Source organism: Schistocerca gregaria, chromosome 3 (genome assembly GCF_023897955.1).
Source record: "Schistocerca gregaria isolate iqSchGreg1 chromosome 3, iqSchGreg1.2, whole genome shotgun sequence".
Classification (NCBI taxonomy): Eukaryota; Metazoa; Arthropoda; class Insecta; order Orthoptera; family Acrididae; genus Schistocerca; species Schistocerca gregaria.
Window position 1 is genome coordinate 632,191,105 of NC_064922.1, and position 25,901 is coordinate 632,217,005.

At 43.3% G+C, this 25,901-nt stretch overlaps 1 protein-coding gene across 1 annotated transcript in view; it reads left to right on the plus strand.

Annotated features, from left to right (window-relative positions):
- LOC126355537 (dipeptidase 1-like) overlaps positions 1-25,901 on the plus strand; it is a 399,494-nt gene that overhangs the window by 69,924 nt on the left and 303,669 nt on the right. The window contains exon 4 of the mRNA XM_050005883.1: positions 8,444-8,576. Within this exon, the coding sequence (XP_049861840.1) occupies positions 8,444-8,576 (133 nt within the window). The remainder of the gene's footprint in view (positions 1-8,443; positions 8,577-25,901) is intronic.

A 25,901-nucleotide genomic window follows, 5' to 3' on the forward strand; every position in this document is an offset into this window, starting at 1 on the left:
AGAATAGACACCAAGCATTCATACAATTAATTCATCTCGATGGAATATTAATCCACAACCTTCAATACGGATGCACATTTACATTCGACCTCCGGCGGGAATCTAAAATTAGTAGGCGTGGACAATATGGACAGTAACTGTGGATATGTGGCGCTAGGTGGAAATGTAGGTCGGTCGGGCTGCGTGTCGAGATATTGCGGGCATTTTCAATAATCACTGTGTACAGGTAATGCGGTTGTTAATGCAGCTGCCTGTAAGCAGTATATCCCACGTTCGAATCGCAGTCCGGCGTACATTTTCACTAGTTGCTGCTGATTCCGTACAATGCACCTGATACTAAAGCCCTCTACTTCAATGTACGTAATATGTCTAACTTTTGATCATGACCTACCTGTATTCACTAAGACTACTTACGAAACCAAGTATCCCATACATAAGTTACAAGAGATAGTATCTCAGACAGGTCTCGAATATAACATATTAGAAGACTGAAAAAGATGAGAAGATCTCCACTACAAAAGAAACATAGGAATAATTCACATGTGTCTTCTTTTGAATATGTCGGAGAAATCACAGTACCATCTCGACTAGACACTAAATTAGAATTAGAAATAGCCACCAAACTCCAGAATGCGTACAGAATAACACGAAATAATTAAAAAATACGGGTGATATCTCGTAACGAGTGATATCTCATAACGCGAAACTTTGGCAATACGAGACAGTTGTCCTACCTGAAGCACCATATGCATCATAAACATCCTCAGGAGGCAATTCAAAAATCCTAATTGCAATGCGGAGACCGAATAACTATAAGAAAAATGTATGGTCCCATTATTACAACTATCATATGGATTGCAAGAAAAGCTACGGACCTATACACCGCATTAGACACGTTCACTGATACAGTACATAGAAGACGCTAGAAATTCAATGGTCACATCTACAGAATTGATACTAGGTTAACAGAAAAAAAGCTACTTAGTATAATAAATTCGAGAAAGGGACAACTTACTTGGTTAGAAGAAGTTCAGCAGGACTTATGAGAAATAAAAACCACAGAAGATACCATCAGTGAATCCAAAGTCTTTTGATACCCAGTTGCAAATATTAGCAGAGAAAGCTGAAACACTGACTGGAAAACAGTGGACAGAGGAACGCAAGAAGAAACACAGCGAATCCATGAAGAGAGTCTGGGGAGCGAACAAGAAAATGATGCTTTCAGACCAAGCTAACAAGCTCACACGCGCTCTTTAAGTTGGCATAATGAAGAATGAGAAAGAAGAACAATGAAAATACGTCTGGACTACAGAATAATAAATGTTTTAACTATCACATGATGTGCACTATGAGTTTTTAAATCACAAGAATAACTGTCTAGATATTACATATCACGATTTCAACACAGATCTAAACCATAATGTAACAGAAATGACAACATCTACAGGCGAATACCAAGGTATTTTATGTACCTTATCACCTCTCGTTACAGACAGAATTCTTCGAAAAGACCCTTGTAGACACTTTCGGGACATGATGTTATAACATGAAGGACTGTCTGCCATTCCCCCGCCCCCCCCCCCCCCCCCCCCACACATCATAAGATTTTTCCCCACTCGTGGACAGTGTCTGCATATATTCCGTGGGACGTTCGGATGCGGTTCAGGGTAGTCCAAATTGCCCGAGGCTGCTCAAATCCGAGGACTCTCTCCTGGATATATGGCAGCTTCAGTCATTGTGGAGGAAGACCATTTTGTTCCCAACAGCCTATCCATTGATTGGTAGCACTGAATTCATTTTCGGAAAGGAACAACAACAAAAATAGAATGATCGTGTGTCATTGATGGCCTGGAGACCCCATCCGGAGAAGTTCGGCCTCCGACGCCACACTGGGCGGCTTGATTGTCGCTGATGATGAAAGGATTATGACGGCAACAGAACACCCAGTCCAAGGGCGGAGGAAACCTCCATCGAGCCGAGGGCTGCCGCATGGTAGGCAAACACGTTACCGTTTACTCTGGTTTGAATTTGGTTCGTCTTTCTTCGTCGTATTTGGTCGTAGCGGACGTGATATGGCATCCGTTGAAGTTAGTTGTTGATCCCTTCACTCAGTTTCTTATTACAGGCACTAGCCAGCTGTCTGACCGAACACGCTGAGTTACCGTGCCGGCATTCAGCTAAGCACACGGTATTTCAGTAGCAATCATGGCTATGGTAAAAGTGAGATGTCTTGATGTTTTCTTTTTCGCTCCACAGGGAGTTTATCGTTGATTATTGGAATTTGCATCATGAACAGTCTTCTGGTATTCACAGAGTAGCGCACTCTTCCATCTGATAGCAAGAGGTGGAATGTGAGTCAAGACAGATAACCAGTTTGTAGCAGTATATCGTACTGACCCGCTAACAATGTACATTGCTTCGTTGTTGTACAGACGGTTTTTCCACACATGGACTATTAAGCCAGATAAACCCACAGCACTCTGCTGCTGAGAACACCAATCAGAGTGCTGATACTCAAACAAGGAATCATCACCAACTTGACATTCTGTTTTAATGATAATTCAGCGCGTGCGCTGGGTACGAGCTTCAGCAATCGATTTCGCTCGTAAACCAGGGACATAATTCTGATAGTACACAGTTACGACATTCTGATAATACAGTCACAAAACTTTGGCGAGCACGCTATGATGACGCCTAATGCCCGAACGTTTGACATCTTGTTTTAATGAGAATAAAGCAGGTTCGCTGGATATGAGCGCCAGCAACCGATTTCGCTCGAAAACGTTTGACATCTTGTTTTAATGAGAATAATGCAGGTTCGCTGGATATGAGCGCCAGCAACTGATTTCGCTCGAAAACTATGCCCAAGCGCGAACTACTGTACAGCGAGGTGAAACTGAAGCTCCCCTATTCCCGGAATGATGAAGGCGAGGGAAGAGGAGGAGGAATGTGAATTATCCACCAACTTATTTTGACATCTTGTTCGAGGACTCATATTATTCTAACCAAAAATTTGTGGGTACTATTAATAAGTAAGATCTCAATCTCACGCACTTATATGTACAATATTAGTTTTGACAATATTCTGATACTTTTGTTCTGCAGCTATATATACGCCTCAAAATCAGAATAAATAAACCTAAGCAACTGAACACTTATTATGGAATGGAGTTAACAATTTTCGATTTAATCGTACCAATTACATTGAAGAATAGCGTATCTCCCGGAAATGTACTATCCTTTACCAGTGCCAGCTTTAAAATCCAAAGAATATAGAGCACTAAGCATTGTTGACAATACGTAGCCCTACGCTATTTCTTTAATAAAACACCCTTTCGTTTCATTCATTTACACTGAATTTGAGGACGCTGACATCAAAGTGCTCAAAATAAAAGATTTCCTAGATCAGTAACAGGTGGGAAATCGCGCATTGATATAGTGAACTTAGCCTGTTACCAATGTCTAAACAGTGTTTGATAAACGTTTTATTCGCTTGAACAGTACTTTGAGCTTAGTCATTAGATGGTGGCAGTGAGGCAGAGTGATTGACAACCGGTAGGCCAGCATGTTTAAAATCTGTACTTTCAGGAAGTTATAATCACGTACTACCGGAATACCAGCTCAGATTTTCGCGTGATCCATTTTTGGGGCTCGTATCTCTCAAGTGTGCATTTTCCTCCTGAAAATATGAGGAGAAGTTGGTGACCTATGTCTACCGGCGATACCCAGCTAGTGCCACAGAATCTGTGGAGAATGTTATTTCTGCCTTTGATCTCTGCAGACGTGAGTGAGCTTCTTAAACAAACGTGTTCTTTCTAACGTGATCCCAAGGTATTTTGGATGCATATTATTTGAAGTTTGTTTCGCTCAAAATAGGCATCAAGAACTCTGTGGCCTAATCTATGGGGAGGTCAAAATTATCATTTCCTGGTTTATTTGAGGTAGCTCATACCATCTATTCATGGAAGTATTGGCTTAAAATGTCTAGTCAAACATTGGGATTTCTTGAGTTCTTTCGAAGGTTTTCTGTTGGGTAGCTACTGCCCAGTCACCCGCATAGCCGAACGCCCTGAACTGCGCCAGGGAAATGTCATTTATATACAGTTAAACAAAAGAGGAGAGAACACGATTGTTCGCCTCCCTGACATTCCGTAAGTCACTTGTGTGCTAAAGAGCAGCCGCCTCGACATAAACATCTAAAGCCGAGATGCAGAGGGTGTCAGATAATCACAAAAGTCTCCCGCTTAAAATGAATATGTGACAATACATGGACTCACACGGGTCTTCTCAGCTGTTTGCCGCTACAAATTTAAAATAATAATACAATTATAGTAAAATAATGAATCGTTTTATAGCTCGTAAGGATCGTTAACCAGTGTGCGAGCCATAATTACAACAAAAGTCTTCCATACAATAGTAAAAAATAAAATTCAACATTGGCCCTAGGGTACATCTCGTATGAGCAGCAACACTGTTAATTACGATGTATGGCCATCAGCCGTAAAGAGTAATTACAATGGGCAAAACTTCTGCAGCGAGGCATAGGGTGCCACAACAAGTCATAGAATTAGCTTGGGTCATTAAAGTAGCACATAACTATATATTGCTCTATTACTACTGCTGCTTTCAGCAGACACTCGCCACAACAAGCTGCCCACAACCCCACTCTACCAAACTGACTGCTCATATATCTCAATAACGCTCATACATTAACATGTTCAAGTAGATTGCTGCTGAGCAACACTAATAACTTGGGCACTCTTAGTACAAGGTGTGAAAAGTAATAAGTAATTCCCATTTGTCAACAATCAGCAACCACAGTTTGTCACACAATGACCACAAACTTACATTGACGTTGTGTTTGCTAGCCAATACACTCTTGGCACCACATGTAAACAACAGAGTGCACTACATCAAACATTAAACGAACAGGGTACAAACATCAGCTGCTAAAGCACTCACATAGTGCTCCTCTTGATATGAGGAGCCCCTTCCACCAACTCCACTGGAATTGCTGTCCTTTCGGTTGGAAAAAGACACCAACTGCTCCTCTGGGCTGCTGTTTCCACACAGCGGCAACACCCTGTGCTGACTGTTCGTGACGTCCACTTCACCGAACAATAGTGTACAAGCTTGTCAGTCCTCTCGCTCTTGACTCTGCTCAGAACTCATTCCTCATCATACAGCAAAGAACTAGTGCCCCATACCAACTCCTTGTAGCTCACGTGCTGGTTACCCCTAGAGACCAACTCCACTGCCGATCTTCAATAGCTGCCCAAGTGGCAAACTGTGGTCATCACCGCAGCTCTCCACGTTCCTCGCTGACTGCTGGCTACCCATCCAAGGCGACTTCGCTGGAGTCCAGGAGATGTTGTCTCACCAAGGCTCAGAGCAATGCTAGCACTCTCACATATGCTGTCGACCATAACTCCTATCGACACGCTAGCGATAAAGCAGTGCTAACGCAACCAGCTGGTCTGGGTAGGAAGCTACACTGGCTATGAATTACATAACAGGGCACACTGCACACTCTGTAGCTGGGTCATGAAAGCTGGAACACAAATTGTGGCCGAGCGGGGTGGCGCAGTGATTAGCACACTGGTCTCGTATTCGGGACGAGGTAGGTTCAAAGGAAATGGTTCAAATGGCTCTGAGCACCATGGAACTTAACATCTGAGGTCATCAGTCCCCTAGAACTTTGAACTACTTAAACCTAACTAACCTAAGGACGTCAGACACATCCATGCCCGAGGTAGGATTGGAACCTGCGACCATAGCAGTTACGCGGTTCCAGACTGAAGCGCCTAGAACCGCTCGGCCACATCGTCTGTCTGACGACGGTTCAATCCCACGTTCGGCCATCCTGCTTTAGGCTTTCCGTGATCTCCCTAAATAGCTCCAGACACATGTAGGGGTGCGTCCTTTGAAAGGGTACGACCGACTTCTTTCCCCATCCTTCCCTAATCCGATGAGGCCGATTACTTCGGTGTCTGGTCTCCTCCCCCAAAACAACTCAACCCACAAATCGTGTGGAGTGTGTTTTTCTTACTGCGTGAGCACGGTATGCACCTGGCGAACTCTAATTTCTTTGGCAGATACGTTGATGAGCTGAAACACTATACCGCCTTCCTTATACAGCGTTGGTCCACCTTTGGAAAGCTATACATCGGTTTATTTGTGTGGCGTGGATTCAGCAAACCCTTGGGAAGTATCTAGAGGCAGTAGATCGGACGTCTACCCACACGCAGCACAATTTCCATAAATCATGGGGCTAATTCAGTGGCCAAGAGATCAATATAAGTTTCATTTCATGTTCCTCAAACCAGCGTAGCATGATACTGGCCATACCTCCCAGACAGTTATCCTGCTGGGAAATGCCGTCACCATTGGGCAACACATCAAAAACGAAGGTTTGCAAGTGGCCTGCTGAAGCTTTAACGTCGTCCACAACTGCCATGGTGCCTTTGATTACTACCACAGGTCCACTGGAAGCCCACGTTATTGTTCCTGTGGCACTATATTGCTCCCACTGGCCTCTGTCCTTGACACATTCCATGCTTTGGAAAGCCATTCACCTGGATGACAGAGTCTCTTGTCACCACCATCGACTTGTTGCTAACGTTCGCCTAGATGTCGCAGTTTCCAGTCACAACCATTGAATTGTTGTAACGAGAAACGTGACTATTCTGAGAAGCAGAAAAACCCCCTTCCTCCCTCTCTGCCATCTGTACAATGAGAATGCTGGACTCTGATCACACTTTGTTCTTATTCCAGTTTCCTGTCGGGCCTTCTCGTTATGAGTTCATCTACACATTTCCGCCGGCCCATGCTTTAATAAAAAAAAAAACCACCACCAAAATCTATATTAACTGCTCGCTGATTGAAGCATACTGGCTTTTCCTGTTCCTTCAGCTACCTCGTGTAGTGGGGCCAATCTCACATGGCACTATGGTGATGCTAACCTCACACCATGTAACTTCCACATTTCTGTACATGATTGAGAGAGCTATAGCGACATTTTCCCGCAATTTAATTGATTTCCACACTGTAGTTTGTAAGTTACATTCTTTTACCTAGCTCGTTTTTAAACTTTACAAATAGTGTGTATATATGTTCAACAGCTGCATAAGTAGAAGTTCAGATGTATTAGGTAACATGTAATGTTAATCGAAGGATATGAAAGAAAAAAATAAACTCACCAGGAAAGTTTCATCACAAAGCCTGAGAATTTTAAGGGAGATACTCTGTGCAGCACAATTAAAGTATCACTTTTTCGAAACCCCATAATTATTTCCCGTTATGACATATAAGCATGAAATTGCTCTCAAAGTTTATCTCAGCCACACATGAGAAAATCGTGTGAGTCCTTGCTGGGCGTCGTGGTCCTAACCTCCTTCGCGGAGGCGTCAAAACGAGGGGTGAAATATGGGTAAGAGGGGTTGCAACGCTCTTTCAATAGTGTGACACGTTCGAGGTGTCGTTGGGAGCAATTTTGGTAAAATGTGGCGACAATGTGACGTCATTAACCCACCTTACACCTCACTCTGAGCCCTGGCCTACTTTTCGCAAGTGTCGACATCTTCCTGTTTGAAGCGTCGCCGAGCCCAAGGGTGACGTCGCATGGCGCCAGGCTTTTGCACTATTACAGAGGGTGATTGTAGGTACCTTTGAGCAGAATTTCAAACTTATACGTCGCAATGGGAAATAATTGCGGGGTTTCGAAAGAGTGGCCTTTTAATTGTGCTGTGCATCAAATAAGGGATGTAACGGTTATAAGTGCAGTTATTTTTATGTCTGGTACCTCAACATGTACACACATCATTGCACTGATTGTTCTATCTTTGCGTCGAACGGTCTACCTGTAAACACTTCAGATACTTTACTACCTGAAGTTTTCTGAACAGTCGTAACTGCGCCGCTAAGTATAGCTACCCCTGTCAGTGTAGACTACCTATTTTGCATCCACACATTCACACTTCAAATCTGAGCTGCTGCCCAGGAGAAAATAAGAATTAATGATTTGCTCCTGCCACATGTACGTGGAGTTAGTACCCATCCTTAACACAAACGACTCATAGTAGATATAATCACTAGCCTACAGTTGACGAAAATACTGATGTAATATTGTTTAGTACGCCGTCCTAAGCCACCAGTAGGAACATCTGCACTTTAACCCGTTACACCCTGTACATGATTTCACTACCTGCGATGGACTTTTGTCGTCTAGTATAAGTTACTATGTGGTCTTAATATCATTGCACTTTTTCCATTGGCAGGTGTATCATTTTACCATGTATTCGGCACACTGGTGCAAACACAACAATTACAACTACACGTAGTATTATGACACCTGATGCAGTGATTACGGCAGAAAGGCGCAGGAAAGCGCTCCTGTACCGCCACTGGACGGCTGACGCTTGCTTGGTGGCGGCCGCTGTTGCAGTTCTGGTCGGCGTACGTGCCGTGCGGCGCGCAGCACCTGGACGCGGTGCAGCTGGCGCTGGAGCAGGTGGACCTGGTCCGCCGCATGACGGCGCTCTACCCGGGCCATCTCACCTTCGTCTCCTCTGCCGACGGTGAGTGGGCGTCGCGCGCATCACCACAGCATGCCTCACTTAATCTGGCCTACACCACTAATTGGATGTCCGGTCCGCAATCCGATTAAAACTGGATTTAGGAGCCACTAAGCGCCTTGCTCTCAACGCCACATGTGAACTGTCCACTGCAGCCAATGTGGCACGAATACGTACAACTCAGTTTGCGACTGTCTAGGAGTCTGCTGCACTTTAGTGCTGTAGAGGAACAAGTAAACTTTCGTACAGTGTGTATGTGGTATTTCCAAGAAACATTGCCGTTACAAAATCTGCCGAGGAACATAGCCATTACAAAGTATTTGTTACTCATTGTACGAGTGTGTGGTGTCTGTTCTTACAGAAATGTCAAAATGAAGGGACACCACGTACTCATATAACTGATTCGCCCCGATGGGCAACGAGTCCATCTTCTTCAGTTATGATTCACAATTCTGTCTGACATCCTGTGGGGATCTGAAAAGTAGCGATCGTGGAAGATATGGACAGGGACGGCGGATAGGTGGCGCTCAGAGGGAATGTGGGTCCGCCGGGAAGCGTACAGAAATAGTCCGGCAGTTGCGATGAAAGCTCTGTCCGGATGGAGTAATGGTTAACGCAACTGCGTAGTAAGCAGGAGAACTAGAGTTCAAAATCAATTCCGGCACAAACCTTTATTCGTCGCCACTCATTCTGCTTTAAGTTCCAATGTGTAATGTTATGTGACCCTCACTGCCCCTTTTTTTAACTAATTTGTGCCTGATTTTATTCTGAGAGGCTCAGTAATACATGTAAATACCGTGAATGTAAATGTGATTCAAAAAGCACTTGAAGTGAAGTGAAGCGCTTCTGGACTTCAAGAAACTCTTTAGCGCGCAATCCCCGCAACGATAGTAGTTGTAAATCATTAAGCAGGGACTAAAAAAAGACAATTGATTTATTAAAAAAAGGACTGTTAGTCTGTATCTTGTGGAAAGAGGACGTGTTGCTAGGCCGTCGCTCAGAACGTATTGTTACATTTAATGAAAATTGAAAATTGATATTTTAGTGATAAAACCGAGTGAAGTATGTGTTTGAGTTGCCAAACATGTATGTATAAAAATTTTCTGGAAGTGTAGAATAGAAATATCTTATTTTTGGAAAAGGAGGTGAACTTCATTGTCGTCGCCGTCTGTCAATCGACAGAATTGTAAGTGTACAAAGTTCGCTAAAATACATTCTCTATAGTTGTCATTCAGTATGTAACAACCTCTCACAATCTCTTAATTACAGTAATTGGATTATGTTCTTGTACAATAGTATGGTGCTGAACTCCTCTGACCAATTTTGATGTAGCAGGACGTGTCGTTTGAAGGAAGTTTGTGTGCCAAGCAATCTTCTTTTGTCACGAAAAGCAGATTGGTGTTTAGTCTTATTTACTTATAACAGTGGTCCATTAGGTATGAGAAGCTACGAAAACTTGGGCTAAAAGCTATCTACAATACGGCCAAGTAACTAAGAGAGTCGTATTTTAAACCTTCCTCCAAATTACAATACGTCACCAACTGGTGCAGAAGCTGGTCATTCAAGGAGGCAGCAACCAAAATTCAGGTACCAGTTACGACTTAAAGTAAAAATCTCAATCAAAAATCAATCTCTCTCTCTCTCTCTCGAAACACATATATAAATATTCATACTACTAAGATAAAAGTCATTTTATAAATGCAGCTGACATCGCTAGCCCCTTCGCTATCTTTTCTTTTCCTTTCTCCCTTTCTAGCTTCAATTTACATATTTGTTACTTGTTACTTCCGTTGCTGATGTAGCCATTACCCAAGTATACTTTTTCGACAGTTTGTCAAGCTGAGAAGCATAACTTTACTCCTCAAGGAGCAGTTATGGTGTGATCCTATGCCTGAACAGGTTTTTCTCTTCTGCATACTGATTTACTGTCAGCTGTAGTTGCAGCAAGTGGACTCCTGGTCACGTCAAAGTAACTTCAAAGTTGCTGACTTCACACAGGCTACTAAAGGCAAACACTGCAGTTGTCTCATACAGTGGCTTCTCTCTGCAGTACCAACGTCACCGCACGGCTGTAGCTGTGTCCTGCGCAAATCCACATCTACGTCTACATATGATCTACGCAAGTCACCTTACAGCATTCAGCGGATGGAGCTTTATGTACCGAACTCACACCCTCTCTTTCTGTTCCAACTGTGTATGATTCGGGGAAAGAACGATTGCTGGTAAGCGTCCATCTGGGCTCAAATCTCTGTCATTTTACCTTGATAGTCTTTTCGTGAGGTACATGTAGCAAGAATCAGTCCAGGGTGTAACAGGTATAAGTGCAGACATTTCTATTGGTGGCTGGGGGCGGTGTACTGAATGACATTAAATCAGCGTATACATCATTTCCAGACTAACAATATTATAGCTATTACAAATAGTACATTTTTAGGTTAGTATGTAACTCCAATTGTTCGTGGCAACGGCAGTCCACTGATGCTTATTTTCACTTGGGCAGCAGTTCGGTTGCTGAAGTGCGCAGAAGCTATCGCAAAACGGTTACCGTATACTGGTAGGCGTAGTCCGCTTAGTGGTGCAATTACGACCATGCAGAGAACATTGGGTCGTAAAGATTATAAAGTGCTTATGGTGAGACTGTTTGAAGCAGAGAAGAAACAACCAACACACTTATAACCGTTACACCCTGTATATTGAATTCTCTTCGTACAGTTCACTGTAACTTAGCTGTTATATGTTAAATTATATCCAGTGCCATGTACGTTGTCTGCTGTGGCTGTTCCAAAGACGCATGCTTGATTACCTCCAGGTAGCCGTGCATGATAAATACCTTTTCCCAAACTGGGATGTGCTCCAGACCCGGTTCGAATCCGCTCAGCGGATTGGCGACGAGGGTTGGCGTGCCAAGCCTGGGTGTGGTTTTCGGACGGCTTTCCACTTCATACTAAGTGAATACTAGGCTAATAGCCAAGTCCAGCCTCAGTTACGCAACTTGTAAATAATTACAAAATTTTTGCACACTTTCACATCAGCCACACTACACAAAGGCTGACGCGGTGAACTCATTTAGCCCAGGGTTAAGGAGAAGGGTTTTAGCGGGGGTGGCGACAGGAAAGTCGTTTGGCCAACCATTAAATTACCAAGGTGAAATGCATTAGTACTAGCGTTGCACTTTGCCAAAACTACAGTTTGGTAGTTTTGGTACTGCACATAAATCACGTAGTAAGTGACAGGATTACCGGTAGTACAGGTAGCAATGGCAGGGAAATAAATATAAATGAGTGTGTAAGAGAGAAACTGTGACGGGACAGCTTCTCCTTGTTTGTTTAGTTGTTTGTTTAGCACACAGCTATAAATATACATCATTCACTGTTGGGCCATCGTGTGTCTTATATCCTTACAGAACACAAATTGCATTTTATAAGCGATAAATGTTAGTGGATCATATAACTTCGATGATTTTAAGTGACCGAAATACAGTTTACATCCATAACGCAAAAATATATATAATTATATTTATTTTGCAATCGATAAAACGTTGTTCGTCTTGTTTCCTGTTGTTATTCATAAGTGCGAAAATTGTTTACAAATAACAGAAACATATTTTATAAAAGCTCGACGAAGTATTGAAGAGATGTTTGATATATTCCTTTTTGGTGCTACTTTATTGTACCTTGCCTTTAAGGTAAAAGAGTTTTCTATCGCTATATGAATAAACTTTTTTTAAAAAAAATTCACTACAATGTCCCTGACTTTCACGTTACAAATCAACAATTCTTAAATGAGACGTTGAATTAATCATTGAAACCTTTAGTTTTGCCAGAAATACTGCTTATTTTTAAGTAACAAACCGAAGGTTAATTATACTTAACAAAAATGATCCGTCGGTAACGCTGCATTAAACACATCATCAATTACTTTTTGGAAAGATCATTGCTTCCGGGGTCCAGGAAAATCTAGTAAGACACTGGTCGCATACGAAAATCAAGCTATCGATTTGAGGTAATGGCTACTAGAAATGCGACACGCCTAACGTGCAGGTAATGCAGGTACGATGTTAGCTGACCAGGGCTACTACGAAAACTACCACTCTATTCTTACTTGTGATAGTCTACGGTATGGTACTTTTACCGCTCTAGTTAATACCCCTGCCGACACTGAGTGGATGCGGGACAATTCTATCTGGCGCACCGACCATACTATGCGAAACATGCAATTCGAGTGGCGTGGGGTATCGAAAAGCCAGTTATTTGCCGTACAGCAGTAGCCGTAATGTATCAAAAAAGTATCTTTCCGTTCTGCAGATTCTTCCCGAGTCTTCAATAAATTGCATGAGGAGAAAGAAGGTGTGATGAGTAACAAAATATATTAGATACTTCGTGGTAAAAACTTTTTACTCAACTGGGAATGAGAAAGTGGTATAATATGAAAACCACAGAGTCAACACGATCGCACATGTAAGAAGACGGACGAGAAAAGAAACGCTTCCGTTACACCGAGACCGCTGAGTAGAACGAGTTTGAGAAACATGAAAAATGCCCATTACGCCGGAGTCGGGCACGAACTGCCTACGGGGAAGAATAATTTGCAAGTACTGAAACGTTTCAAGCAGTAATTACTTCGAGTCTTCTGAAATATTCGTTAGTCAGAAGCGACTACAACATGGCGACCAAATAAATAAAAAAAATAAAAAATAGCGAGTACACACTATAAGCAACAGCTATAGTGTACACGGGATATCCGCTATCAGAGGCCGTACCGCTGTGTAGCTAGCTAAAGTGAGCAAAGTATTCTGTCGCTGTTGAGAGAGCCCGATCCCTGTTGTCCGAGCCAGCTGACGCAAATCTGACACACTGTAGCGTAACATAGAAGATGTCAAATATTGAGTTTCGCACTAATCACCCTTTGTATAAGAAATGGCTAAGTACACAAGAGTCATTGTATTGGAGGACGTCTTTCGCCTTTTAGCGGCACCTCTAATACACTTGTTTGGAGGAGAGCCATTCCAGTGCTGACCCGTCTTACTGTTCCCGACACGTGGAGAAATGTACCTTCGCAATCTTGTAGTCATAAGGTTCTGGCTCATAGATTTGGAAGTCACTCATTTTATTGCTGGTAGTGCTGGGGGACATAGTGACACACACGCACAGAAAGTCACATATATGCCCCTACCGCTCGATTTTATGCACCCCACAAAACCTTCAAATAACAGGTTAAAGATTTTCATATTCCATCGCTCGCTAAGCGCAAACTATTAGTACAAAAAATTAACTTTCTGCAAGAAGATCCTATTCATTTTGTCTGTAGGACTTACATTTTGCTCATAATGAATGAGGGAACATCTATATCTTGCTCGTGGAATCTATTTGAAGGCATTATAGGTTTCATTAAACGCAGCTGTACGAGCGAATCAATCATCCTATATATGTTATTTTGGTGTCAAATAGAGATACTGGATGGATAACACTACAGCTGTATTATGCGGCAGGTTGGAATTTGGACTGGACGCGAAGCGTGCTCGGATGGCTGAGTTGATTCAGGGCAGCGTTCCAGAGAAGCAGAGCATCTGGGTTCGAGTCAGAGCACAAATTTTGACATGTCGCTTTTAATGCAAAGCCCATCTGCAGCTGAGCTCTGAATATTTGTCTTCCATTTTATACAACGAGAACTGAATCAGACGAATGGTGTCTGGCCTCTCAGACATGTCTGAACAGCACCCTACATGTAAATATGTACGAATTGAAAGAATACGGAAACTACCAGCTACGACCACTCGGGGCACAAGGTGCATATGAGGAAGTAAACATGCTAGTAATTAAACGTTTGAGTCACTACGGAAATGGTACTTCGACTCCCATGGAATAACTTATTACCCAGTAACGAAAACACGATGTGCTACCGCCCTAGTGTGTACAGGCAATCCAGTATCGAGCCAGCTTATCTGTCGCCGGCTGCAGATAGAAAAGAGTTCCGCAGCTTTTGACAGCTCGCTCCCTGTTTTCTGAGAGAGATGATTCAAATCTGACAGCTGATGGACAGCACTACAGTGTAACGCAACGAACATCAAATAACGAGTTTCAGAATTTTCTCCAAACACACATCCAGCGTTTCGATGAGAAATAACAGCGATCCTCGGGACACAGAAGTCATTGCGTCCAACTTCATGTGGCCACCGAAACCTCTATACCAAAAAACCATTCCAGCAATGCTGCGGCAACTGATTACCGACACATGGGGAACTGTGACTGCAAATGGAAGCCATTCATTTATTTGTTCAGAAACTGCAGTGCTGGACATAGTCACACATACGAGGCAAATCTTTATTTATAATGATGTCCTAGATCCTGACACCATCATATCAAAACTTCTGTAAAGCAGAATTGAGTGTTAGTTACAATGAAATCTACTTCCTCTCCTCCTCCCCACCCCCCCCCCCCCCCCACCGACTTTTCATTCCACCATCCATTCAACTATAGCTATCTGCGAAGTCTCACGTCATTTCTTCGACTAGTTGCTTTCTTCGTTAGGAACTATTTTTTATTAATAATTACGTCCCTTGCTGGGTCAATGATGCTGATCTCCTGCGGACTCATAGAATGTCGCCTTTGAAAGGGCTACATTACGTGATCAAAAGAACCCAGATACCTGGACGGAAATGACTTACAAGTTCGTGGCGACTTCCATCGGTAATCCTGGAATTCAATATGGCGTTGGCACACCCTCAGCCTTGATGACAGCTTCCACTATCGCAGGTATACCTTCAGTCAGGAGCTGGGAGATTTCTTGGGGAATGGCAGCCCATTCTCCATGGAGTGCTTCATTGAGGAGGGATATTGATATCGGTCAGTGAGGCCTGGCACGAAGTCGGCGTTCCAAAAGATCCCAAAGGTGTTCTGTAGGATTCATATCAGGACTCTGTGCAGGCCAGTCCATTACAGGGAGTTTACTGTCGTGCCACCACTCCGTCACAGTCCGTGAAAAGGTGCTCGATCGTGTTGAAAGATGCAATCGCCATCGCCGAATTGCTCTCCAACAGTGGAAAGCAAGGTGTTTAAAACTTCAACGAAGACCACTGCTGTGATGTTGTTCTTGTTGTTGTTGTGGTCTTCAGTCCACAGACTGGTTTGATGAAGCTCTCCATGCCACTCTATCCTGTGCAAGCTTCTTCATCTCCAACCACCTATTGCAACCTACAGTCTTCTGAATATCTGCTTAGTGTATTCATCTCGTGATCATGTCCGAAAGAACTGATGGTGGGGGTGGTTAGTGTTTAACGTCCCGTCGACAACGAGGTCATTAGAGACGGAGCGCAAGCTCGGGTTAGGGAAGGATTGGAAGTACCACCTTCATATATTGGTCTTCCGTCCTGAGACTGGCTTGATGCAGGTCTCCATGCTACTCTATCCTGTGCAAGCTTCTTCGTATCCCAGTACCTACTGCAACTTACATCTTTCGGTATCTGTTTGGTATATTCATCTCTTGGTCTCCCCCTACGATTTTACCCTCCACGCTGCCCTCCAATACCAAATTGGTGATCCCTTGATGCCTCAGAACATGTCCTACCAATCGATCCCTTCTTCTAGTCAAGTTGTGAAACAAGCCTCTCTTCTCCCGAATCCTATTCAGTACTTCCTCATTAGTTATGTGATCTACCCATCCAATCTTTAGCATTCTTCTGTAGCACCACATTTCCAAAGATTCTATTCTCTTATTGTCCAAACTATTTATCGTCCATGTTTCACTTCCATACATGGTTATACTCCATACAAATACTTTCAGAAACGACTTACTGACACTAAAACCTATACCCGATGTTAACAAATTTCTCTTCTCCAAAAACGCTTTCCTTGTCATTGCCAGTCTATATTTTATATCCTCTCTACTTTGACCATCGTCAGTTATTTTGCTCCCCAAATAGCTAAACTCCTTCACACTTTAAGTATCTCATTTCCTAATCTGATTCCCTCAGCATCACCCGATTTAATTCGACTACATTCCATTATCCTCGTTTTTCTTTTGTTGGTGTTCATCTTACACCCTCCTTTCAAGACACTGTCCATTCCGTTCAACTGCTCTTCAAAGTTCTTCGCTGCCTCTGACAGAATTACATTGTCATCCGCGAACCTCAAAGTTTTTATTTCTTCTCCATGGATTTTAATACCTACTCCGAATTTTTCTTGTGATTCCTTCACTTATTGTTCAACATAGAGATTGAATAACTTCGGGGAGAGCCTTCAACACTGTCTCACTCCCTTCCCAACCACTCCTTCCCTTTGATGTCCCTCGACTCTTATTACTGCCATCTGGTTTCTGTACAAATTGTAAATGGCTTTTCGTTCCCTGTATTTTATCGCTGCCACCTTCAGAATTTGAAAGAGAGTATTCCAGTCAACATTGTCAAAACCTTTCTCTAAGTCTACAAATGCTAGAAACGTAGGTTTGCCCTTCCATAATCTAGCTTCTAAGATAAGTCGTAGAGTCAGTATTGCCTCACGTGTTACGATATTTCTACGGAATCCTAACTGATCTTCCCCGAGGTCGGCTTCTACTAGTTTTTCCATTCGTGTGTAAAGACTTCGCGTTAGTATTTTACAGCTTTGACTTATTATACTGATAGTTCTGTAATTTTCACATCTGTCAACAAATGCTTTCTGTGGGATTTGAATTAATATATTCTTCTTGAAGTCTGAGGGTATTTCACCTGTCTCATACATCTTGCTCACAAGATGGTAGAGTTTTTTCAGGACTGGCTCTCCCAAGGCTGTCAGTAGTTCTAATGGAATGTTGTCTACTCCCAGGCCTCTCATTGTTGGGCTTCTTGTAGCCACGTGGTCGACTAGACTGCATGGAAACGCGATGATCGGCTCTAGTCGATCACATCTGACCACCACAAGGGAGGACCACCGTATTGTGCACAGCGTACATAGAAATCCCCTCAAATCTGCAACTACCATCGGAGAACAAATAATGGATACCCTGCGACATTATGTGTGATGCTATACCATTGGTCGGAGAGTCGCGTAACCAGGCGAGGGAATTATCAACCCAAACGTAGACTGCCGTTAACACCACAACATAATCGGCTCCGTTTCCAATGGTACTGCGAGTGGGAAACATGGACTACTGGTGAATGGTGCCACGTTTTGTTCTACAGTGAATTGGAGCTCCGCATTGCTCTGGATGACCCCGCCGGAGACTATGGCGGATGGGTAGGGAGAGGTCTCCTTCTTGCAACGTTTTGGCGAGGCACAGCGATGTTACTTTCTGGCCTTCGGATATGCAACAAGGCACTCTACGGACATCCTACTTTCTTATGTATTAACTCACTTTGAAAAACCATGACGGGGCCATTTTTCAACAGGACAGTGCTAGTCCATACATAAATCACGTGTCGTTATGAACTGCCTACTTCAGGCTGACGTAGTTGACCTCCTGATGATTTCTCTATAAAACTGTAAGTTGGCTGTTTAGGATTTTATGTTGGTAACACCACGTAGCGCTCTGTATGAAAATCACTGGCTGTGCTGTTTGCAGTCTGTGGCTGGTGCCCATTGTTTAAATAGTCGATATTGTAGTGTTGGGCGGTTGACTGTTAACAGCGCGTAGATGTATAATGACTTTAGAAAAGTATTATGGTAAATACATTGTTCTTTATCAAAATCTTTCATTTGCTAACTATGCCTATCAGTAGTTATGACTTCAGTACCTAGAATCTTTTATTTAGCTGGCAATATTGGCGCTTGCTGTATTGCAGTAGTTCGAGTAATGAAGATTTTTGTGAGGTAAGTGATTCATGAAAGGTATAGGTTATTGTTAGTCGGGACCATTCTTTTGTAGGGATGTTTGGAAGTCAGATTGCGTGTTGAACATAATAGGTAAAGAGCGAAATGTCTGAGTATGTTCAGTTTTGCTGAGCTGTTTGAAAATCAGATAACGTAAGGGGTTTACCAGCACAGTAATTCACTAATTTGTCTAAGGGGACGTTTCAACACGTGTGGCCCATAACAGACGTCAATTCCTTCTTAGTGTTATTAGATGTGGGATACTAAGGACCAGTTACAAAAGTGGTGTGGGTCAGCTTGACTCAAGAGAGGGTACGAGACTTTATGGCGCTCTTGCCAACAGAAACACCAGAACATGGCGTGCAACGTGATACTGCCCTTTTCTGATTTGCCGTGATTCTCTAATTCACGATGTAACGTTACAGTTTCGTCTCGTTACGTCCTCCTCTCCTTGGTGTTTCACTTGTCTAGTCAGGCAGTACATATCTTCCATTCTGGCATGGCTACAGATGCTGAGGGTGCATTGTTTTGTGACTGTTGGGCAGTAGGGGTGGATGAAAAGTACGATTTGTTGAATTTGGGGATGAAGTTATTTTCCTGGAAAATGTCAAACAAAGAGAGCTAGAAATGATGGGTCAAAAGATCATGAGCCAAGCTGATGGTACGGGAGGAAAGAAATCGGATGGAGAAACATAATTTGAGTGCAGCGACTGGAGGAAGAATAATTTACCGGTGCTAATAACGAGTTTTTATGAATACAGCCTACGGTTACGAACAAAAATATTCCCTGTGACATACCTGCTGTGGGATGTATCTTTGAAGGCTGTACTGGACACACGAATACCTGTGTGCATTACCTTCGTCACCAGATTATTACTCAGCATATAGTGTGAAATAAGGTGAAATGTGAGTAGTAGGGCCCTAGTTAAGATTGTATGAACTGGTTAGCGATAAGATAGACTTAGAAAGCTAAGGAGTGACCTCTGTGAATCTTACAAAAATATATTAAAACTTTTCCACTTATGTGACTCTGTCGCTGTGTTGTTTGAAAGGTCAGCGATTCGGCCGTTGTTGCAAATGACCAACTCACAGCTGCATCTACAATCACATCTACATACATACTCAGCAAGTCACCATACGGTTCATTGCCTTGTACCACTACCACTCATCCCTTTTCCTGTTCACCTCGCTAATGGAGCGAGAGAAAGACCGTTGTCTATACGCTTCCGGGCATGCCATAATTTGTCTCGTCTCCCCGTCCTTATGGGAAATTTACTTTGGTCCCGTTAGAATCGTGCTACAATCTGCTTCTAATGCCTGTTCTCTAAATTTTCTTGTTATGTTTTCTCGAAAAGAACTTCGTCTTCCCTGCCACTATACCGATTTGATGTCACCGTGCATTTCCATAACACTCGCGTGTTGATCATATCTACCAGTAACAAATCTAACAAGCCGGCTATGATTCCATTCGAAGTCTTCCTTTAATATGCCCCGGTACACAGATTCTCAAGTATTACTGAAGAATGGCACACACTAGTGTTCAATACGGGCTTTCCTTTGTAAGTCTACACTTTCCAGCAGTTCTCCCAATAAACCGATGTTGGGCGTTCAACTTTTCGCGTTCGTTCCACTTCATTTCACTTTGCAGCGAAACCCCTCGATATTTAATGAACGTAACTGTATCAAGAAATACACCGCCCTTAGTGTATACGACAGTGACATAAATGTTTTTCATACTCATCAGCATTAACTTACAGTTTTCTACACTCCTGGAAATTGAAATAAGAACACCGTGAATTTATTGTCCCAGAAAGGGGAAACTTTATTGACACATTCCTGGGGTCAGATACATCACATGATCACACTGACAGAACCACAGGCACATAGATACAGGCAACAGAGCATGCACAATGTCGGCACTAGTACAGTGTATATCCACCTTTCGCAGCAATGCAGGCTGCTATTCTCCCATGGAGAAGATCGTAGAGATGCTGGATGTAGTCCTGTGGAACGGCTTGCCATGCCATTTCCACCTGGCGCCTCAGTTGGACCAGCGTTCGTGCTGGACGTGCAGACCGCGTGAGACGACGCTTCATCCAGTCCCAAACATGCTCAATGGGGGACAGATCCGGAGATCTTGCTGGCCAGGGTAGTTGACTTACACCTTCTAGAGCACGTTGGGTGGCACGGGATACATGTGGACGTGCATTGTCCTGTTGGAACAGCAAGTTCCCTTGCCGGTCTAGGAATGGTAGAACGATGGGTTCGATGACGGTTTGGATGTACCGTACACTATTCAGTGTCCCCTCGACGATCACCAGAGGTGTACGGCCAGTGTAGGAGATCGCTCCCCACACCATGATGCCGGGTGTTGGTCCTGTGTGCCTCGGTCGTATGCAGTCCTGATTGTGGCGCTCACCTGCACGGCGTCAAACACGCATACGACCATCATTGGCACCAAGGCAGAAGCGACTCTCATCGCTGAAGACGACACGTCTCCATTCGTCCCTCCATTCACGCCTGTCGCGACACCACTGGAGGCGGGCTGCACGATGTTGGGGCGTGAGCGGAAGACGGCCTAACGGTGTGCGCGACCGTAGCCCAGCTTCATGGAGACGGTTGCGAATGGTCCTCGCCGATACCCCAGGAGCAACAGTGTCCCTAATTTGCTGGGAAGTGGCGGTGCGGTCCCCTACGGCACTGCGTAGGATCCTACGGTCTTGGCGTGCATCCGGGCGTCGCTGCGGTCCGGTCCCAGGTCGACGGGCACGTGCACCTTCCGCCGACCACTGGCGACAACATCGATGTACTGTGGAGACCTCACGCCCCACGTGTTGAGCAATTCGGCGGTACGTCCACCTGGCCTCCCGCATGCCCACTATACGCCCTCGCTCAAAGTCCGTCAACAGCACATAAGGTTCACGTCCACGCTGTCGCGGCATGCTACCAGTGTTAAAGACTGCGATGGAGCTCCGTATGCCACGGCAAACTGGCTGACACTGACGGCGGCGGTGCACAAATGCTGCGCAGCTAGCGCCATTCGACGGCCAACACCGCGGTTCCTGGTGTGTCCGCTGTGCCGTGCGTGTGATCATTGCTTGTACAGCCCTCTCGCAGTGTCCGGAGCAAGTATGGTGGGTCTGACACACCGGTGTCAATGTGTTCTTTTTTCCATTTCCAGGAGTGTATATTTTGAGTAAGCTGCCATTGATCACACCGAAAAGCAATTCGTCTAAGCCATCCTATGTCACACAACTGCGACATTCCCGTACACTGCAGCATCTTTAGCAAAATTTCAGACTGCTCCTCACCCAGCCCGTCAGATGGTTCATGTATCCAGAGAACAAGAGCGATACCATCACATTTCCCCGGGACACTCCAGGCGATAATCTTGTCTGTAACGAACAGTCAACGTCCATGAAAAGGTAGTGGGTTGTATTACTTAAGAAATCTTCAAGCCACTTACACATGAAGACCTCGACTGTAGATAATGGCAATGGATGATTTGGTTGTTTTGAAAAATTGAACAGTAAAGTGTCAATAAAATCTCATAAGTAACGTATTTCACTTAAATGCAACATGTTTCTTTATTCACATTGTTCATCGTTTACAAATATTTTTTAAATGGTAAATTCACAGGAATTCGTCAATGAGTACTTAACATAGTTCATTTTCAAATTCAGAACATTGGCTGGGATTGACTTACCACTATGTGCTGGGTGACTAATCAGTGATTCAACAAGATATTAGTTCCACATTAGTGTAACACTAATCAATGTTAAGGATAGCCCTTAACATTTTTACCATCACATTGTCACGCACATTCACTTGATGTATGGAGTGAGACACAACAGTGTTTGCTTCCTTAAACAGATATTTCGTTTACCTGATTAGCGACAACTTTTGAAGAGCATTTGCGTTCAGAAACATATTGACGGTCTTTTTCTGATTTCTAGTGAATCACATCATCCGCAGACTCGTACAAATCATTATCGAGAATCTGAAATCCGAGATAGAACTTCCATATCTCGGTTTATCGTCGAATCGTCAACCTAACATGAATAAAGGACATAATTTTACTTGTTTTTTTCATACAATATACTGTGAACCAAGGACCAAGTTCGATAGGCAGATTCCATTTTGGTAGGTTTGCCGGTAAACATTTGACGCAGTGCCTTATTACAGACTATTAATGAAGGTCCGAACATACGTAATAAGTTCTCAGCTATGAAGTTGGTGACTGTAAAAAGTTGTGAGGAACAGAAGTACTTCATCTATTTAAGTATTTTTTTATGGTTCAGCTAATTCAAAATTTACAAGGAGCAGCCTCTGTAATATTAACCTAGCAAATACAATGTCAGAAACTGTTTCAGTGCGTCTCCCTCTCCTGCTTGGAAACAGATATTGAAACTGTGTTTGTTAGTTTAAGTTTTAAGAGGCTGCACTTTGTAAGGTTTGAATTAGCTGAACAAGAAACTAAGGTAAATAAATACATACAATAAATCTGTTTATTATCTATTCTCCTCCTGATCGCTGTTTGAAGCCGACATCTTGATAGTTGATAATCTATTACGTATGCTCGGACTTCCGTTAACGGTCTTCAGTGGGGGACTTTGTCAAATGCATCCCCTTTATCCATTGTTCGCAGGATATAGTGTGGGGAAAAGAGCAAGCTATGTTTCGCACGAGGAATTCTCTAGAAATCAGTGTTAGTTTGTATACAGAATGTGTTTGTTTGTACTAGGTTTTTATATTCGAACATTGAAAATGCCGCAGGCCGGTGTTAAGGATATTGATGTGTAATTTAGTGGGTTCGATCAAGCTGGTGTGTTTAATATCTTACCAGTGCTGTTTTCAGATCTTACGTGACGTAATTTTTCTCGCTTTTGCTGTAAATTCATCAAAAACGTCTTCTACTTTACTTTTGATTTGATGGGAGGAGTGAAAATGCATTGTCTAACACCACACATTGATAGTAGTTTATTTTACTTTAGGTCATATTCGTTGGTGTCGGCAACTAAGGGGCAAGCCCGTACACTGATGTAGCGTTTTGCCCTCAAAGAGCATGGCAGAGACAGCAAAGTGCAACACTCGCCTCCGGCCTTTTGTAGACTCCCGTGCCAAATGAGGCAGACTCCGTGCGCTTCCGGACTGAGGGCTGGATAATGCTTGAAGGCCAAAATATAGACGGCAGTTACCGTAACCAAACCGTGTTGGCTGGCTGATGTCATCCTTCTATTCTTCTTTGGAATCTTTACCTGCAATTTTTTTTCAGTGGTACGGCAGGTATTGGTGAGCTTTCGCCTTCTGTAGAAGAGCATTCCATTCTTTCCTGTACAGAGTCAATGTCAGCCAATTCTGAACTCTAATTTTCCTTGTGACCTCTCCGACACCTTTCTTCCAGTTTTTTTCTTCCAACCCTCATGCTTTTTCAGGCCCAGCGCTAAAGATTTTCTTGATCGTCCTGTCAATAGCTATCAGTACAAGTCCTGAACATTCAGCCTTTCAATCTTAAGGCAGTTTGTATTGCCATGTTCATGAAATGTATATATAAAACGAAATGTCCTGAATGACTGACTCACCCCCGTCTAGACCACTTAACATTGGAAAGGGTGTTGGTCGTTTACGGTAGGTGCCGGCCGTGGTGGCCGTGCGGTTCTAGGCGCTACAGTCTGGAACCTCGGGACTTCTACGGTCGTAGGTTCGAATCCTGCCTCGGGCATGGATGTGTGTGATGTCCAGGTTAGTTAGGTTTAAGTAGTTCTAAGTTCTAGGGGACTGATGACCTAAGATGTTAAGTCCCATAGTGCTGAGTGCCATTTTTTTTACGGTAGGTATTGTTTAAGAACGAATTTTTCGGAATTCCACTCTTAAAGGGGTGAAATGGAAGACGAAACCTGACGCTGTTAAGGAAATGTTTAAACTAGAGCCACAAAAATTGGTACTTGGTTTGTCGGTCAGTACTGGAAAAATACATATTTCAGAATTTATGAAAATTTAACAAGTATGTGGATGAAATAGTGGGATAAAGTTTTTCAAAAAACAGATCGTTGTTAAAGAACTAGCGAAGCACTTTTCGAGCTACATCTACGAAAAGTGGCACTTCAATTTTTGGGTGGAAATAAGAAAATTCGTGTTTCAGTGTTTTTCGTAATTGAACCCATATGAGGGTGAAATAGAGGATGAAAATTTTGATAAGAATATTTAATTACCAGTGTATTAACATATATGTAACCCTTTGAGTGTAACACTATGAAAAAAAGTCATTTTAAAATTTATCTAGTAATTAGTCTTTTTATTGACGTCGAAAACGTCATGGGATACTTCCTAATATCGTGTCGGATCTTTTTCTGCCCGGCGAACTGCAGAAACGTGACGTGTCACGGACTCAACAAGTCTTTGGAAACCCCCTACAGAACTACTGAGTCACGCTGCCTCTAAAGTCGTCCATGTTCGCGAAAGTGTTGCCGTTGCAGGACTTTGTGCACGAAATGACCTCTGGGTTATGTGCATAAATGTTCGATGGGATTCACGTAGGGCGATCTATGTGGTCAGATCATTCGATCTAATTATCCAGAATTTACTTCAGCCCAAAAGCAAACAACTGTGGCCCTGTGCCATGGCGCATTGTCATACATAAAAACTCCATCGTTGTTTGCGAAAATGAAGTCTGTGAATTGCTGCACATTGTCCCCATGCAACTGAACATATCCATTTCCAGACAATGATCGATTGAGTTGCACCAGAGGACCCAATTCATTCTTTGTAAACAACGCCCACACAACTATGGAGCCACCACCAGCTTGCACAGTGCCTTATTGTCAACTTGGGTCCATAGCTTCGAGGGGTCACACAACACTCTAACTCTGCCATCTGCTCTTATAAACAGAAATCGGGGCTCATGCGACTACGCCTCGGATTTCCAATCGTCTGGTAGTAGTAGTAGTAGTAGTAGTAGAGGAGTTTTGGGCGCACGACAGCAAGGTCTTCAGCACCCGGTCCAATCGTCTGCGGTCCAACCGATATGGTCACGAGCCCAGGAGAGGATCTGTAGTTGATGTCATGCTGATTGATGTCGTGTTGATTCATGCAGTTATTTTACGCAGTGTCGTTGTCTGTTAGTAGAAACAATTCTACACGATTGCACCTACTGTTGGTCGTTAAGTAAAGGCCGTCGGCCACTGCGTTGTTCTTGGTGAGAGGTAATGCCTGAAATTTGGAATTCTCGGCACACTCTTGACACTGTGAATCTCGCAATGTTGAATTCCTTAACGATTTCTAACATCAGATATACCATTCGTTTCTCCCTTGGTCTATTGGTGGGTGGAACAGGAGAGGAAATGACGACTGTTGGTACAAAATACCCTCCCCCATCCACCGTATAGTGGTTTTCGGAATATGTACGTAGAAGCAGACGCAGATTAGGATATTAATTATTATTTGCGTGAATGTGCTTAGTTTTCCTTACATGTTTGCTTTCATTCCTCTTCCTAGCTGCTAGTAAATGCCTCTATCATTGTTTTTTGCCTTCTTGCGTTTGTATTAG